Here is a 14,175-nt window from a genome sequence, read left to right as displayed (position 1 = left end):
ATATTCGAGATTGGATTTGGTATAAAATATTAATATCGTTATACATATATATATATATATAACTCAACTCAATAGACAATAGTACTAGTCATCCAAAATCTCTTAAACTTTATTAATATATTCGTAAAAAGCAACAAAAAGAATACTAAATAAGATTTCTATTAAATATACTCTTTGAAATTTAAATGTACATTTGCACATCTCCAATTTTAATATAATATATTAAATATCATAACGAACCGAAATTTAATTTACCGATTATCAAACCACCGAATCGATATTTATAAGTAAGATATGTGGTATCTATGTTCAAATACTAATTATCGAATTTAAATTTTGAAAATATCGAACCGAATACCGAACGTATTAATCCTTCTACTTTGCCCCCAAAAATTCTCGAGATGCGAACCAATAGTCCAATTTAACCCAAAATCACTATCAAGAGCTGATGAGCTAGCTAACGAAATTTCGATACGAGCTCAATTTGTACTAGGTATAAGATCCTGCTCTTCATACAAGCTACATAGTACTTTTAGCCCCTTTAAAAACACATCTGAATGGGTCGAATAGTAGTCAACTAACCCAAAAATGACAATCCAAAACTGAAAAAATTTCGATACGAGCTCAACTTCTAAGCCCTTAGATTTCAAAACACATCTGAATGTCTCGAGATCCGGACCAAAAATCACATTCAAAACTGAAAACAGGTCAACTGTACCAATAGCTCAAAAATGAAGATCTGCAGCTGACAGAATTACAAGCTCAACTTCAATAAAAGAGCTAGTAATAAACCAAAAATCACGAGATCCGGGGCTGACGGAATTCTGATACGAGCTCAACTTCTGGTACCTTGGGTAAGTTGTTTGATCTTGCTCGCAATTTTTATTGCATTAGAAAAAATGGTGAAGAAAAATTCAAGCGAATCTGGTAACGAGAAGAAGAACAAATCTGAGGAGAATAACAATGTTTTTGGGGGGAAAGGTATTCATTTTCTTGGAAAATCGATATCAGAAATGGAAATCCCATCGGGCTGTCAGGAGTTGACTCTTAGCTATCTTTGTGAAAGTTCCAAAATGGGGTTTGGAGAGAGAGATGTTTTCGTGGATAAAGGTAAACAAGTGATGGAGGAAGACAGATGTATCGTAGTTGAAAGGGACTTTCTTCAGATGAATGAGATTACTAGAGGGAATGAGAATTCAGCATCTAAACGTGATGCTGAGGACGAGGGCAAAAATAGGGAAAAGAAGGCAAAGATAGAAGCCCTTAACCTTACTTTAGCATTGCCTGATGTGTCGTTGTCAGTGGCCGCGGGGTCAAATAATAATGGGTTGTGGCCTAGTAGGAGTGTAGAGTCATTAGAACCATCACAGATTCGTTCAAATGATGTGTCGTTGTCGTGCTCTTATTATTCCAGACCTTTTTCGCACAATCCTAGTTGCTCGTTTACCCGGAATTCAACAGATTATTGTTCTGATCAGATATGGAATTGTGGAGGAGAAGGAACTAATGGCTCAGTTCATAGCCGGTTTAGGCCAATTGGAGATGGAGCTGTTGCAGCAGCATTTGCGAATAACAGTTTTGCTCTTGGTGGCACCCTTAACAGGAGGACGGAAAGCTCAGATAACGTTTCATTTTTTCCATCGGAGTTGCCAGCAAGACCAAGAATTGATGTTGATGGTCAAGATTCGGGAAGTCTAAGAGGTTTGGAGAGTAAAGATGGTGGAGGGTATCGTAAGATATCTAGGCCGGAGAGAATCCTTAGAGAAGTAGTGGCTGAATCAATTCCGCTTATGGCTCAGATTATGCAAGAGCTTCCTGATGAAGCAGTCGAATCGACGAAGGACTACTTGAGGAGCCTAATCGCAACACCTGAAAGAAAAGACGAGTTACTTCTCCTTCAGAACAGGCTAAATAGGAGATGTGATCTTACGAACGAGACTCTCTCGAAGTGTCACGCCACTCAACTGGAGTTTATGGTTGCGATAAAGTTGGGTCTTAGAAGCTTCTTAGCTAGCAAGAAAAAATCCGTTCCAACAACTGAATTGGTGGAAATTTTCTTACTTGAAAGGTGTCGAAACATAAACTGCATGAGGGTTTTGCCTGTCGAGGATTGTGAATGCAAGATATGTTCGACAAACAAGGGGTTCTGCAGTGAATGCATGTGTCCACTATGTTTGAACTTCGATTGTGCAAATAATACTTGCAGTTGGGTAGGGTGTGACGCTTGCTCACACTGGTGTCACGCTGTTTGTGGTATTCAGCGGAATCTCATAAAGCCAGGTCCAACGGAAATGCAGTTTTACTGTATAGGTTGTGGACATGCATCTGAAATGTTTGGATTCGTTAAAGATGTCTTTACGTCTTGTGCTAAAGACTGGGGTGAAGAAACGTTGATTAAAGAGCTTGATTGTGTTCGTAAAATCTTCCAAGGGAGTCGAGATTTTAAAGGCAAGGAGTTGCACTTTAAGGCCGATGAATTGCGTAGCAAGCTGGAGAAAAAGATGATTTCTCCTTCAGATGTCTGCAATTTCATCTTCCATTTTTTCGATTGTGAGTACCTATATTTTTTGTCATTTCTCAATTGTTAGCTTTGACGTTACTTCGATATTTTTAGGCTTAAGCTAAATCACTATCCTCTCTTTCTTGCTGTTGGTTTTCCTTTTATTTTGTTATTACTTTTGTAATTTAGAATTTATAGTTACAATTATCAACACTTAGGGCTCGTTTAATACAAGGGATAAAGGATAACTAATCCCGAGATTAATTTTAGGACGAGCTTATGTCATGTTTATGACTCATCCCGGGATTGTAGTATTTTTTTATCCCACATTGAGTTTAGGATAACTAATCCCGGGATAACTTATTTTCCAACCAAGCGCCCCCTTAGTCTTCTCAAGAATTGGTTGTTTATGCTATTAACCTTGTTTAATCGTATCGGATGTCCCTGAAACGACTTAAAGTAATCCTTGTTTAATATGGCCTTAGCTATGCTCCGAGATCTACTTCATTTTGTATATGAATGAATTATTTGGAATTTGAGTTTTTTACCCACGAACAACAACAACATACCTACTGTATTCCCACAAAGTAGGGTCTGAGGAGGATAAAGTGTACACGTCTATATCACTACCTCAGATGAAGTAGAGAGGTTGTTTTCTATAAACCCCGGGCTCATGAAAAAAGCAAACAGAAAACATATAAACAAACAACAAAATGGGTAAAACACCACTAGATACTAAAAGAAACAAGACACCACAGAGTAATACTATGCACTATTTATCCGAAATCACAAACATCCCCAAAACACCACGAAAGAAACTACAAGACACATGCATAACACTATGACTACAGGTATATCAACAAACAAAACACTCCTCCCTAGTAGTAAGGACGCACTCCTACCTACTAACTCTCTATCCTAATCCGCATCCTCTACACTTTCCTATCAAAGGTCGTGTCCTTTGTAAGCTGTAATTGCTCCATGTCATGCCTAATTACTTCCCTTCAATATTTCTTCGGCCTACCGCTACCCTGTCTGAAACCATCCATAGCGAGCCTTTCACACCTCCGTACTGGGACATCCGTACGTCGCCTCATCACATGCCCAAACCATCTCAACCTCACTTCCCGCATCTTGTCTTCCACCCACGAAAAGAAAAATATTGGTAGACCTTTTATAGTGAAATGAATACTGAGCAGCATTAGGTTGCACAAGTCAAAACAGTTTTAAAGACAGGATTTTTTTCAAGTCTAAGGAGCAGAACATTACGTATCCAGACACCACTACACGAGCGATACCATCCTTTTCTTACTTCTTTTTTCCCATCTGATGTCTACATATTGTACTAAAAAGCTGATTGAAGATGCAAATTATATTGACTTCCAATGTCAAAAAATACTCATTTTCCGTTGCAAAAACAGAAGATAAGGTTCCTTATGCCTTAAGAAGTAACAAACTTTGAAGATAAAGATGACAATCTATGATATGATATCATTGCTTCAAGTTTACTAGTTAATGATTTCCATATTGCTTCGGAGACTTATCAACAAGCCTCCTGGAAGGGGTCTGAGTGATTTATCGGTTTTTTTTCTTGACATCAACAACAGATTAAGTTTTGTACTCAGCACAATAACAATTTGTATATTGTGGAAATTAAGTGGCTAAAGTGTTCAGTGTTGTCCTCCATTATCAGCCTCTCTACCTCCACGAGGTAGTGGGGTAAGCTCTACCCTCCCAAACTCGACTTGTGGAACCATTGGGAAATCATTTACTCATAAGCAGGCTTTGTTTTTCAGTTGAGATCTAGTTGTCCTGGTAATATGTATACTATCAGTTATGTGCTTATTGAGCATGAGCAGATGATTGATTGTTTGTTTGCTTTTGAAGCCTATCAAAGTTCAGTTATAAACTTTTTTCTTCGATTAACAGACACAGAAGGCCTGTCGGAGTTCCCTTCATCCACTTTTCCTGATGAAGACTTTAGTAGTCAAGCTGTTCGAAAAAGAGACGTCGTTTCTCTTCATGCATCTACCTCTCCTGCTCCCAAATCTTCCCTCTACAACATAAGCACTTCAAGCGGAAGAAAAGGTATGACTTTCATTGAGCATCAACGGAAAGATGTTAAGGCTTCCTTGTTGCCTGAAAAAATGGTTGAAGATGAATGGTCTGTGAAGCGACTAAAGAAGGATGAGCTTGATAGCTTGGAAAGCATTGTGCGGATCAAAGAAGCAGAAGCAGGGATGTTTCAGAACCGAGCAGATGATGCTCGTAGAGAGGCAGAGAGTTTTAGACGGGTGGCTAGAATGAAAATTGAGAAATTGGACGATGAGTATTCAGTAAAACTTGCTAGACTCCGCTTGCAGGAGACCGAGGAAAGGAGAAGGAAAACGTTGGAAGAGCTGAAAGTGTTGGAGGATTCACATTGTGATTACTACAAGATGAAGATGAGAATGGAATCTGAGATTACTGGCTTGCTGAAAAGAATGGAAGCAACTAAGCAGCTGTGGGTTTAACTGCAAAAAATTTGACTCTTTTATGTAGTGATGACTATCTTGTTTTTGTTTCTTGTAGTGATGAAGATATTTCAATCTTTTTAATGTGTGATGTGATGATCTAAATAGATAAAGCACATTTTTTAAATGTTTAATTTGGTTTCAAACACGTCCCGTTATATATATATAGGATAAGGGCATCCGGTGCACTGAGCTTCCGCTATGCACAGAGTTTGGGGAAGGGTCCAATCACAAGGATCTATTGTACATAGCCTCACTTTACATTTCTGTAAGGGGCTATTTTCAAGGCTTGAACCCTTGACCTCCTGATCCGTGACAGCAATTTTACCAGTTATTTCAAGGCTTCCCTCCCCGTTATATATATATATATATATATATATATATAGGATAGAAAACCTATTTCTCGATTGAACTGCATAGGGTCAATCCTCCTTGGTGAGCTTGAGTTGGTAGAGCTGGAGAACTGCAACCAATGATTTTGAAAATCGAGTGATCTTGAACTTTTGACTCTCGATTGTCTTATGAGGAACCTTTAAAGTCAAAAGTTAAGGCTCGTTAAACTCGATATTTTGTTGATGAAGTAAAGCTAACATAAAAGTTCAAGCTAAAACTACTCATTTCCAAGCATGTTCTTGTAGATCGCCCATTTTGATGGGAGATGATTATAATGATGTTTTTGTAACCATTGATTATTTATTCCTTCAAGGTTAGGCTAACTTCAACTAATTTAAGATTGACATGCAACATGATCGATATCATGAGTTCGGTTATGACCCATTGTTTAGACCATTCCAGCTCAAATAACTTTCGACTTGTCCAAATTCAGCCCTACTCGCACATTTGATACCCTTGAGACAAAGTAACCATTAACAAGCAACAGACAATCCATGTGTAAAAAGGTTTGGAGATAAGATAGAAAAAGTGATATATCTGGGTGAATAAAACCTGCACTAAAAGTCTAAAACTTCTTTTCATGGTTTTCTCATCACTTAAAGCTTTCATCACACTGTTTATTCCACACTACTAATACTGTCTATGAAAATCCGTATTTGCACCGATGCACCAGATAAACTGAGTGACAAACATCACATTTACGAACCATGATATTCGCTTGGCCCCTAGACGAGACCACAAAAACCACGGAAAACACTTACACGCATGATGGTTCCACAAACTACACCAGTTTACCTGATTAAGCATGATCATGCCATGTACTCGCGAAGTTTGTGTAAAGACCTGGTGCAGGTAAGTTTTTTCCTAAACCACTACATGGAAAACTTTTCTGGAGAAAACGAAGCAGCATGGTACCTGGATTTCGTGTCCCTCGAGGCCAAACGTTTCTGCAAGGATCATTCTTGAAATGTGCCAGGCCATCTATGATATCATACCCAATATAATCCCACAAGGTCTAGGGAGGATAGAGTGTACGCAAACCTTACCCCTACCTCTAAGAGATAAGAGGTTGTTTCAGATAGACCCTCGGCTTAAAATAAAGTATATCCAAGCAGTTTGAGAAGGGGAATACAGAATAGTGCCATCAGGAAAATGTAAGCAACTTCTCATAAAAGCAAACCGTTCCGTTTCCTCTAGTATATCAACAAGAGGAACAGCTGATTCTCATAACATAACCAGAAAAGTTGAATAAACATAGCCACACGTCGCAGCTGATTCTCATAACATAAGATACTAACTCTTGCTAATAGTACATGAATCTCTTCTGGCATAGAAATCTAGAAAACTACTATCGAAGCCTGAACAAGCTAAAAAAAACATTTCTACCATCTTCAATCACCTGTAGGACTTGTAAATACTGCTGCTGCATTTGGATCAGAAAACACACAAAATTAAATCCGCAAATTTTATAGCAGATATCTTTGATAAAAAGCTCAGTGATCTCGCTTGACATATATGCACAACGTGCTTATCAGATTCCTTTAGTTTATGAACAGCTCCACAAGAAGTGAAACTGAGGGGTGTTTGTGATTAGTGAACTTTATAGGGCTTCTCCTATCATTCAAATCCTCCTTCATCTCCACTGCTATCACCAAACATGGCAGCCATTTTCATTGCCAAATTTGCAGCCATTTCCCTCCTTTGGAAGTCTGGCATTAACCTTAAGCTGTCTCGGACATTCCCAATCTCGGACATTAACTGTTCCAAATTCTCAAAATCATATGTTATTCCTTTATCATCCTCTGAATCATCACCGGTTGCATCTGCTCTGGGCATTTCTTTTCTGTCACTTTCTCCTTCCAATTCAGATGCAGATGATGAGGGTTGCATTTCTCCTCTAACTAACCCGATTTCGCTCTTTCCATTGGGAGCTGACCCCTCCATTCCATTGGTTGCAACAGGACCATCTGCAGATACCCATCCTACATCTGTGTCATCCCAGGGTTCAGCTGAGCCAGCAGATAAGATTTCATATTCAAGTTCATAGTCAGATTCTTCATCTGACAACTCTGAAAGGTGGGAATAAAAACGTAATCTCAATTAAATAGACCCTCAATAAGAATAAAGAAATATTGCATCATTAACAAGAAACTGTAAAACCTTGCTGTTCAGGTAATGAAGGTTCAGTAATCTTATCACCAGACTTCAAGATCATTCCAGGCCACATGTAAGCTGAAAGTGCCCCAAAGAGCCGTTCCGCGCCCTGAGAATCACCATCCACAGAAAGACCTGTCATAAAAACATTCTTATTACTGAATTTCAAAAAAATAAAAGTTAAAAGAGGTGTAAGAACACTCCCACTTAAGAACACTCCCACTTCGGCTTAAGCACCATCGAAAAGACAAACTAGAACCAGCTCACGCATACAATAAAAAGCATACACAAAAGTTACGAACCATAATTGGTCGTAAAATGGAGCAGGCATGATGCCACGATGTCCCAAAGTTTTGCAGCAACTAATATCACAAAATCTGTCGTATCATGGATTTCACATGAGTATACTAACATCGGCATTTAGGGCCAGGGTGTGAACTATTGGGGCGTAATTCAATTACATCTCAGTTTTACCCTGATTAGCATATACTGTATGTATATATCCAATATGCAGATTAATACAACGGCACACCCAGGGACACACAGTAAGTATCTTTCTACATACAGATTTAACACCAATAGACAACCTCGGTGTGAGAAAAGATCCATCTGGAACTACACTATGCTTCCACAAATCTCATTAATCATGGTACAGTAAAATAACTAGGAGTAAATTAAATAACATTCTCTAATGGGAACCTTCAGACACCCCTTAGCAATTATATGACCAAAAAGTAGAATAGATGACCTTAAACCACCTCAATTTTCTTCGTTTCACTCTTCTTATCCCGTATATAAGTGATGCAGCAAAATATTTTATCGTCTAAATAACAAAAGAGAAGGTTGAAAAACAAGGGTTTAAGGTAAGTTGTGACAAAGAAGGATAGAAGTGTCATGACAAAATCAAAGACATACATTTGTCAAAATCAGCATTCGATGCACAGGCTTCAACATATTCTATGTTGTGTTCGAGACACCAATCCAAGTAGGACCTCTTAACATCCAATGATGAATCATCATCTCCTAACAGGCTGCTTCCTTCTGTTTCAGAAATTCCAGAATCCAATTCTGTATAAGGGATACCAGAGGAGTCAGCACTTTTCAACAGGTGCCGTCTGTATTCAACATGAGCTGAATGACCAGGAAGAAGATCCACTTTATTGCCAATGCATAATAAAATCTCAAACTTAAGGATGTCGGTGCGTGAGACAAAATCTTTAAGCGCAGCAAAAGATGAGGGCTGCAGATGTAGCAGAAGAGTAGCCATCAGATTTCTAAAGTATGAGTCCATAATCTCGTGAATCACAGAAGCTTTTGTGAAGTAGGAAATGAAACACATAGGGAAAATAGATCAGTCTTACATCACTAACGTCAAAGACCATCACCAATGCAACAAGCTGATCGTATGCTGGCAAAGCTCCGATGGAGAAGTCCTCATGAAGATGGGCCATCCAAACAGAAACATCAGCATTATAATACTTGGTGTTGATTGTCCACCTGGTCAACAACTCAATGATGCATAATGATTAACATTGAAAGAAAGTGATAGATGTTAGAGCATTTTTTTGCAACAATATAGCTAATAAAAGGGGAGGGGGGGATATACTTTGTCAACTTACGGATAGGATAGGATGTTAGAAGATGATTCGAAGGCATCTTCAGAATTGACAGAAAGTAGTCCTGCACGCCAAAAAATGAAGTTTTATCTGGCTATGTAAAATAAACTAGACTCATAATCCACGAATTAGGTCATTGAACCATTTTATTTTATGTGAAATATGATTCAGATAACTTAGTCAATGTATCCGCGACAAATAACAACATTGTTTATACAATACCAAACAATAGAATGCCAAACATTCTTCAGGACTCACAACCAAGAAAACATGAGACACTAAATTAGGATTTACACATGATCCTCTTTAACTCTCCTGGTGTTGAAGTATTCAATTTTGTCTTACAGTTTCCCTCTGTTACCTTCAAATTGTCTTACTTAAGCTTCTATTTAGCACCCCCCACCCCCCCCAAAACACACAACCCCCAACCTTATGGACAGACAGAAATGGTCAATAGATGCATTCAAACTTACTTGATGGCATGCATGACTTATAGTAGGCCTACTCAGTGGAAACAATAGCACAGTTCGGCTGAATGGTGGTATAATATCATCTACCTAGCAGACTCAGGACAAAAGTACTCCATTTGAAGCTCTGTGTGGTTACCCTCCTCCCAGTCCTAATCTTGATTCTGCAATTCAACCAGCGGAAGATAGGAGGATGAAAAGAATGCAACAGCTGCTTGGGCTCGGGAGAGAATCATACTATGCTGATAGCAACACATTAGAGAGAATTACAAGTTGGAGACCTAGTTTTGCTCAAACTACAACTATACAAACAGACGACATTGGCTCTCAGAATTCAGTTCCAAATTGTGTGATCCCTACAAGGTGTTGGAAAGAAATGGGAAAGTTACCTACAAGCTGTAACTGCTAGTAAATTCCAAGACAATCCACCATTTCATGTGTCCTTATCAAAGAAGGTGGGCAATCGAGTTTACAGAGAAGATGGACGGTTCTTAGTTACGCCAGCAGCTATATTAAGGAGGCAGCTAGTTAAGAGGTGCAACGCTGCTGCTGTGAAGATCTTGGTACAATGGTCTAACTTGCCTCGGAAGGACCACACATGGTAAGATTTTGATTACACTACACCAGAGGCCAGAGCTACATTTCCAGAAATGTGTATGGTCCAGATTAAGAGCTGCTGGGCTAAGATTCATAGTTGGTTAATATATAACCAATGGATTCTAAGAAGAGACTAAATGAAATTGGTATTTCACTTCTTCATGTGTTCCTTCCTTCTTGTTCTCTCTTCATTTCTCTCAATCCTCAACCCTTCATTCTTCTATTCCGCAGTTAGTTAATTAGTTTGTCATTTTCTACCTTCCAATCTTAATGTTGATTTGATAAAGTATTAGAAAACCGAGAAAATTATATAAAGTATTAGAAAACCAAGAAAATTATCCCAATTTCCATTTCCTTGGACTGTTACAAGAAAGTTGAACTCGACCCGAATTGGAACTACCCCAATTAAACACAAATACAACAGGATTCATATAAAATTGCCCCGATATCCATTTCCTTAGACTGTTAAACAAAGTTGAACTTGACCCAAATTGGAAACACAGATACAACAGGATTCATATAAAATTGAATTTCCATTTCCTTAGAATGCTAAACAAAGTTGAAATCGATCCAAATTTGGATCTTCCCAATTAAATACAAATACAACAGAATTCATACAAAAGATTATAAATTTACGTATCAATCAACTTCTCAATGCCAAATACATTAGTATCCCTTCCCCTTATTCTTATCTCATTTCAGCCTATACAACTAATAATAGCAAAGGAAACATGGGATTGCTATTTTCACCTTTCAAATCCCAATTTCCATTTCTCTAGATTGTTACACAAGAAAGTTGAACTCAAAGCAAATTGGAAACACAAATACAACAGGATTCATTAAAAATTGTCATGATTTCGATTTCCTTTTTATGTTAAACCAGTGTTATCAAAGGCACGCTTAAAGCGCAGTGTTATCAAAGGCACGCTTAAAGCGCACTTAATCCCTGAAGCGAGGCTCAAAACGTGTTGACCACTTCGCCTAGCTTTGTGTGCTTCGCTGTCATCATCAAGTTTCTCAGGCAGACTATTCCTTGCCAATGAGTCTATTCTGAAGAGGCGACACGACACTAAACAATTGATATTTCAGTTTATTGTAATATTCTTTCAGTTTCTTTGTTCATATATTAGTTTATCATGCATATAATTATTAGTCTTGGACAAAACATAAATATTTGTATTTTTTCTCCCTTTGCGCCTTTTTTCATTGAATCCCATGCTTTTATTTGTGCTTTGCGCTTTAAGCCCCAACAGACCTTAAAGCTTTTTTGCGCTTTTCGCTTTTGATAACACTGTGTTAAACAAAGTTGGACCCAAATTTGGATTACCCCAATTGAACACAAATACAACAGAATTCATAGTAAGGATCACAAATTTATGTATCAATGATACATCAGTATTCATTCCGCTTATTATGAGTCACATTTCAGTCTATAATAGCAAAGGAAACGGGACCTTGAATTAAAAGGGACAAATAAGTTTCCCAATTAAGTGTAGTCCTTAAGTTATAAAAATTAGGTAAAAGGGACAAAAAAAAAATTCACTATTTTTTTAAAAATTTTCGATCCAATTGTACAGTTGTTCAACAACTATCAAAGTTGTTCGAAACTTTGATAGTTGTTGAGACAACTAATGCAGTTGTCAACAACCGTCTCAGTTTTTTAAGCGACTTTATCCTTTTAACTAAATAATATTGTGGGACCCACTTGTCCCTTTTTTTAATTAAAGACTTTCATTTTTCTCAAAGGGAGGGAGGAAACATGGGGTTGTTATTTCCCAATAAAACACAAGATCAACAAATTCATATAAAACTTGTCCCAATTTCCATTTCTTCAAGACTGTTTAAACAGTTTAAGGAAATGGAAATCGGGAACTGGAACTTAAAATTGGAAGTAGAAAATAACAGACCCCATGTTTCCTTTGCTATTATTAGTTATATAGAATAAAACGCGATCAGAATAAGAGGAATGGATACTGATGTATTTGGTATTTATACGGAATGAATCATTATCTGTATGTAAAATCTGATGAAAATAAAGAGAGGAGAAGGGGGAGGGAACTTACGAGAGATAAGGGTACGTTTGCCGACGTTGGTAGATCCAATAATTAGGATTCCAGGTTTCTTATCCACTGATTTACTATTAAATGTTGGAGCCTCTTGCTGCTCTTGATCCATTTCAATCTTCCTTCCTTCACTCGTGTTAGTCTTGGGATGGTTTGGAGGTGAATCGCTCAATATGATGGCTAATAGTCATTCTTTTAGTTTTCAAGTAATATAATAAAATCACCTACTTTTATTTTTCATCTTAAAAAAAAAATACTCATTGAACTATAATGGCATGTTAAAAAGGGGAACGGACGAAAATGGCACTTCAAATTAAATTATTTTCATGAAAATAGCCATTGAATTTAAATTTTAGAACAATTTCTACACACTTTATATACAATTTCTATATAAATCTTATACATATAAATATTCTATACGAAAATTACACAATTTATACAATAACTGTACATTTTTTTTACACATTTTATACAACAATTCTATAATTGTCATACACTTTCTATATATTTTTTATATATATTTTATACATATACATATTCAATAGAACTATACAATTTCTATACATATATCTTATATAGATGCATATTCTATTTAACAGTTATATCATTTTATATAATTTAATTATTATTTCTAAATAATAAAAAAAAGGAATATTTGATCAGTTAAAAAAATTATAGCAAAAGGAAATTGAAATATTTTTAAAAGGATCGAATTGTCCAAGTTGAATACTGTATCAGTATTGTATATGGACTACGTAGGCGAAAATGATTCAAATTAAGAAATGACCATAAAGCGAAAATAGTATATCCGATTGGCAACTTTTTGAAAAATCTTCAAATTTGATCTATTTATTTGAAAAAGTGTTATAGAGTGTCATTTTCCCTATTAAAAACTATAGAATCTATTTATAATATACTTAAAATACAAAATCCTAATTTATTCTTTCAATTTCAAATTACTTATTTTTCTTTCTCTAACATTTTTCTCCTCCATTCGTTCTAAAAATTTATAGTTACTTCAATTTTTTCCTTTTTAAAATTCGTATTTTATTTCTAAATATTTTATCTCCTCCTAAATTGTAAGTTATCAACCCTCCCTTAATTTTAGTACCATTTTTCTCAAAAGAAAAAAGTTTATGTATATATTTATGCAATCGGTTGAAAAAAAAAAAGAGATCGATGAATAATCTCTCGGACTAATTACTATAATTGATCAGCTATTGAATAACATAAAAGATCAATGTAACATCGATCATCGATAATCAATTTGTCTATCTATTAGTCGAGTTGACAATCGATTAGTTCATATATCGATCGGATCGATAATCGATCGGTCTAAGTGAATCAAGTTTTTGATTAATTTGTAATTTTAAAAAAAAATGTGGGAGGTTTTTCTAAAAATATTCTTGACAGTTGGTGATTTGAGGATTAATTTATAACTTTTAAAACTTGTAATTAAATTTTAAATCACAAATAAATTAAAATATTCAAAAGTGGATCATTTCTCAAAAAACAAAAACACTTACGGGCTATTTAATTAAAAAGTAGACTTAAAAAGCTATTTAACAAAGAATCTCAAAAAAAATTAATGTTTAGTCATACAATTTGCTATTATTTGACAAATAATCCAAATCTCCAAATACTAGAAAAAAACTAAGCTCGCATTTGGCTGTTATTATTTGACAAATAATCCAAATCTCCAAATACTAGAAAAAAACTAAGCTCGCATTTGGCTATAGATTCTCAAATACTTTTAGTAAATCATTTTTTGGATTAAGATTTGGGAGAATGAGAAGTTTCACCATGTGTTTGGTCATAGTATTTGAAAAACATATATTACCTTTAAATGTTCTCAAAAAATGAAATTTAGCC

General features: G+C 36.2%; 2 protein-coding genes across 3 annotated transcripts; one reads left to right on the top strand and one right to left on the bottom strand.

The window, feature by feature from the left end:
- Nucleotides 1-399: 399 nt before the first annotated feature.
- LOC107868253 (protein OBERON 3) lies at nt 400-5,147 on the top strand. Its single transcript, XM_016714899.2, has 2 exons — nt 400-2,550; nt 4,430-5,147. The coding sequence occupies exons 1-2, from the start codon at nt 900-902 to the stop codon at nt 5,011-5,013; spliced, it is 2,235 nt and encodes a 744-aa protein (XP_016570385.2). The 5' UTR covers nt 400-899; the 3' UTR covers nt 5,014-5,147.
- A 1,398-nt stretch (nt 5,148-6,545) lies between these two features.
- Nucleotides 6,546-12,558, bottom strand: LOC107868252. 2 transcript variants are annotated; one of them, XM_016714898.2, is made up of 6 exons: nt 12,304-12,558; nt 9,180-9,240; nt 8,922-9,057; nt 8,476-8,800; nt 7,567-7,695; nt 6,546-7,475 (listed from the first exon to the last, which is right to left on the bottom strand). In XM_016714898.2, exons 1-6 carry the CDS (start codon nt 12,413-12,415, stop codon nt 7,024-7,026), a joined length of 1,215 nt encoding a protein of 404 aa, XP_016570384.1. In that variant the 5' UTR covers nt 12,416-12,558; the 3' UTR covers nt 6,546-7,023. The 2 variants fall into 2 exon arrangements, with proteins under 2 accessions (XP_016570384.1, XP_047266698.1); XM_047410742.1 differs by having other exon boundaries at nt 9,167-9,240; nt 12,304-12,444.
- Between the last annotated feature and the right edge of the window lie 1,617 nt (nt 12,559-14,175).

Source organism: Capsicum annuum, chromosome 4, assembly GCF_002878395.1.
Source record: "Capsicum annuum cultivar UCD-10X-F1 chromosome 4, UCD10Xv1.1, whole genome shotgun sequence".
NCBI lineage: Eukaryota > Viridiplantae > Streptophyta > Magnoliopsida > Solanales > Solanaceae > Capsicum > Capsicum annuum.
The sequence above is the reverse complement of the archived record's forward strand: the minus strand, read 5'-3'. Positions and strand labels throughout refer to the sequence as shown.

Coding starts and splice junctions, on each gene's coding strand:
- LOC107868253 (XM_016714899.2), top strand. CDS start 900: ATGGTGAAGAAAAATTCAAGCGAATCTGGTAACGAGAAGAAGAACAAA. Junction 2,551..4,429: donor CATCTTCCATTTTTTCGATT/GTGAGTACCTAT, acceptor TTCGATTAACAG/ACACAGAAGGCCTGTCGGAG.
- LOC107868252 (XM_016714898.2), bottom strand. CDS start 12,415: ATGGATCAAGAGCAGCAAGAGGCTCCAACATTTAATAGTAAATCAGTG. Junction 9,241..12,303: donor CAAACGTACCCTTATCTCTC/GTAAGTTCCCTC, acceptor TTTGGCGTGCAG/GACTACTTTCTGTCAATTCT. Junction 9,058..9,179: donor TCTAACATCCTATCCTATCC/GTAAGTTGACAA, acceptor GTTGTTGACCAG/GTGGACAATCAACACCAAGT.